The sequence below is a fragment of the Chrysochloris asiatica genome, unplaced genomic scaffold (assembly GCF_000296735.1).
Source record: "Chrysochloris asiatica unplaced genomic scaffold, ChrAsi1.0 scaffold00067, whole genome shotgun sequence".
In the NCBI taxonomy this organism is placed as follows: domain Eukaryota; kingdom Metazoa; phylum Chordata; class Mammalia; order Afrosoricida; family Chrysochloridae; genus Chrysochloris; species Chrysochloris asiatica.
The window spans coordinates 9,615,634-9,618,478 of record NW_006408585.1 but is presented as its reverse complement, the minus strand read 5'-3'; the positions used below and the strand labels follow the sequence as shown (position 1 = coordinate 9,618,478).

General features: G+C 34.9%; 1 protein-coding gene across 3 annotated transcripts in view; it reads left to right on the top strand.

Moving 5' to 3' along the window:
* KIAA0586 (KIAA0586 ortholog) overlaps positions 1-2,845 on the top strand; it is a 140,974-nt gene that overhangs the window by 71,656 nt on the left and 66,473 nt on the right. For all 3 annotated transcript variants that reach the window (XM_006864600.1, XM_006864601.1, XM_006864599.1), the window contains 2 exons: positions 146-219; positions 1,485-1,619. In XM_006864600.1, coding sequence (XP_006864662.1) covers positions 146-219; positions 1,485-1,619 — 209 coding nt within the window. The remainder of the gene's footprint in view (positions 1-145; positions 220-1,484; positions 1,620-2,845) is intronic.

Genomic DNA, 2,845 nt, shown 5'->3' with positions numbered 1-2,845 from the left:
TATGCATTACTTGTTTATGAGTTCTGTCAGTGTGTCCATTATATACATTTTAATGTAGTGTTCTATGGCTTTGTGATCAGATTATTTGCTAAGTTTCTTAGATGTTTTTCTTCTTTTTTCTAAACTTTTACCTTTCAATTTCCAGTTTTAGGAGATGGACTCTATCAAACAATCATAAATGATAGCTTATCCAGTACGCTACATGATGCCCTTGAAATGGTAAGGAAAGATTGATTAAAAAATTGGAGCATCTTATAAATTTGTTGCCACTGATTAAGTTATTTTCTCAATTATTTGAGTTATAGATAAAAAATTAATAAAATAAGCATGATGGAATTTAAAGTTTCTTGTACTTTTTTGTTAAGATGAAATTCACATAACAAAATTCACCATTATTAAGTGAACAATTCAATAGCATTGGCACATTCACAGTTCTTTCATGAACTTGCTGAAGCCCCCTCGTATGTGTGTGTGTGAGTGTGGGTGATAAGACTTTGTCTCTCATACTTTGGACATTTTATCAGGAAGGACCAGTCCCCAAAGAAGGACATCGTGCTTGGAAAAGTGGAGGGTCAGCGAAAAAGAGGCATCTCCTCAATTAGATGGCTTGACAGAGTGGCTACAACAATGGGCTTGAACACAACAATTGGTAGGATAGTGCAGGACCAGGTAGTTTTGTCATGTTGAACATAGAGTTACTATGTCATGTTTACATAGAGTTACTATGTCATGTTGTACATAGAGTTACTATGTCATGTTGTACAAGAGTTACTATGAGTTAGAACCAACTCAATGACATCTAACTATAACACATCATTGTGGGTGGGTGGGGACAGGGTGGCGTGGCGTGGTGGCTCTGTACAATACTCACTGGACCATGAACCAGAAGGTCGGCAGTTCGAGCCCACCAGCCACCCTGGGGAAGATAGATGAGGCTTTCTGCTCCTGCAAAGATTTACAGCCTAAGACCATATACAGAGTTGCTGTGAGTTGGAACCAACTCAGTGGCACTTAACAACAACAACAACATATATATATATATGTATGTATGTATATGTTATTGTCTATAGAAATGATAAAACTGGAAAAAACTGACAAGGAATTGAAATTTTATTTGTTTTTTATATATTTTCAAAACAACATAAGCAAGGAAAAGTAACCACACTTAAGTATGATGTTACTTTATATACACATAAATATGCAGCAGGAAACTTTGTGAGCTGAAAAACTGATGACATTATTAAATATACTTAAGACTCAACCACGTGGTAGAAATTGGCTAATAAATCTCCAGTTTAAATTGAACTGAATTATTTATATTGTTGTTTATATTTGAGGTAAACCTAAAGGGTTTATATGTATATATATATAGTTGTAGTCAGATTAAATGACAATTAAATGGATGGAAAAAAACTAGAATCCATTTTCTTTTTGAAAAGTTCTATTAGAAAATTTTGTTCTAATGATATTTACACTTCTTCTAGGAAGAAGATCCTCTCAGTGAAGGACAAGTGATTAAGATGCCTCCTAACAAATTTCATGAAGATGTAGTTCTTTCTCTCTTTGCTAAACAAAACCAGGAATCATTGGTTTCACAGCAAGCACTTGATCATTCAGAGGTACTTTTTAATTTAATGGTATTTTTTTAGTAGATATAAATACAAGAAAAGAAAATCCAATTTCTAGTTAAAGTTTGCTAATAGTTCAGTTGTTCAGGGGCCAGCTTTGTAGCAAGTGTGACATGAAATTATAGAGTCCTGGTGTAATGCTGTATGTTAGAACCAACTTGATGATACTTCACAACAAGAATTTTATAGCTGAAAGGAATTTAGACCATTTGTTCTAACTCTTTTGTTGAAAACACTGAAGCTCTGTTACATAGTTTATGAGGATCATTCATTCGTACTCTTTCCAAAACCATTTACTGAAAACTATATGCCAGACACAATCTTGAAAATACAAAAATACATAGCTGCTATATTTAAGAACTGACAACAACAACAGGAGATGAAGGCTTAAACAAGTAATTAAGATACAGTGCAATAGCTGGCCCGATAGCTTTATTTGCAAAGGGAAAATCTCTACTTGAAGTTGGAGGACACTTCACAGAGGATATGATACTGATCTGGGTCTTTGAAAACTGAGTAGGATTTGGCGAGGCAGCAATGAAGAAGAAGGAAATTTTGTAAAAAGAAATAGAAGAAGGAATACGAGACAAAAAAGACTGCAGTATCGTTAAAAAGCATTGAAAATCATAGTGTGGCTAGAGCTTTAGATGAAGAGTCAGATAGTCTGAGGAAGTACGTTGAATCATATGATCATGTGGACCCTGTTGAGGTTTTTGAGCAAAGGATTTACATGCTCAGCTATTTAGGTGGAATATGCACATGTGAAGGAGAGATGGAAGATCCACGAGAACTTCCTTGGAGCAATCCAGAGTAGGGAAAATGAGAACATGACAAAAACCATTACTAGAGAAATAGGAGAGAGGTTTACATTTAAGGGTGTAGAATTGTTCACTCATTGAGGGAAATTAAGGAAGATGAGTTTTTTGAGGATAACGTGAAGCATTTTACTTGGAAGCATAGCTGGGTGGTTATGTAATTGTTTACTTAGAAACACAGAAAAAGAGTACCAAATTTTGTGAGGAAGATAATAGTTCAATTTGACAAATTGAATTGAGGTTGCTTAAGGAAAGAGAGCCAAAATATGACCTTGAATATAGCCTACCTGAGTTTAGAGGCCATCTCAGAAACAGATTGGATGCATTAGACGCTAATGACTGAAAACTAGAAGAGTTGTGGGATAACATCGAGAACACCATATAGGAGCAAAGCAAAATGTC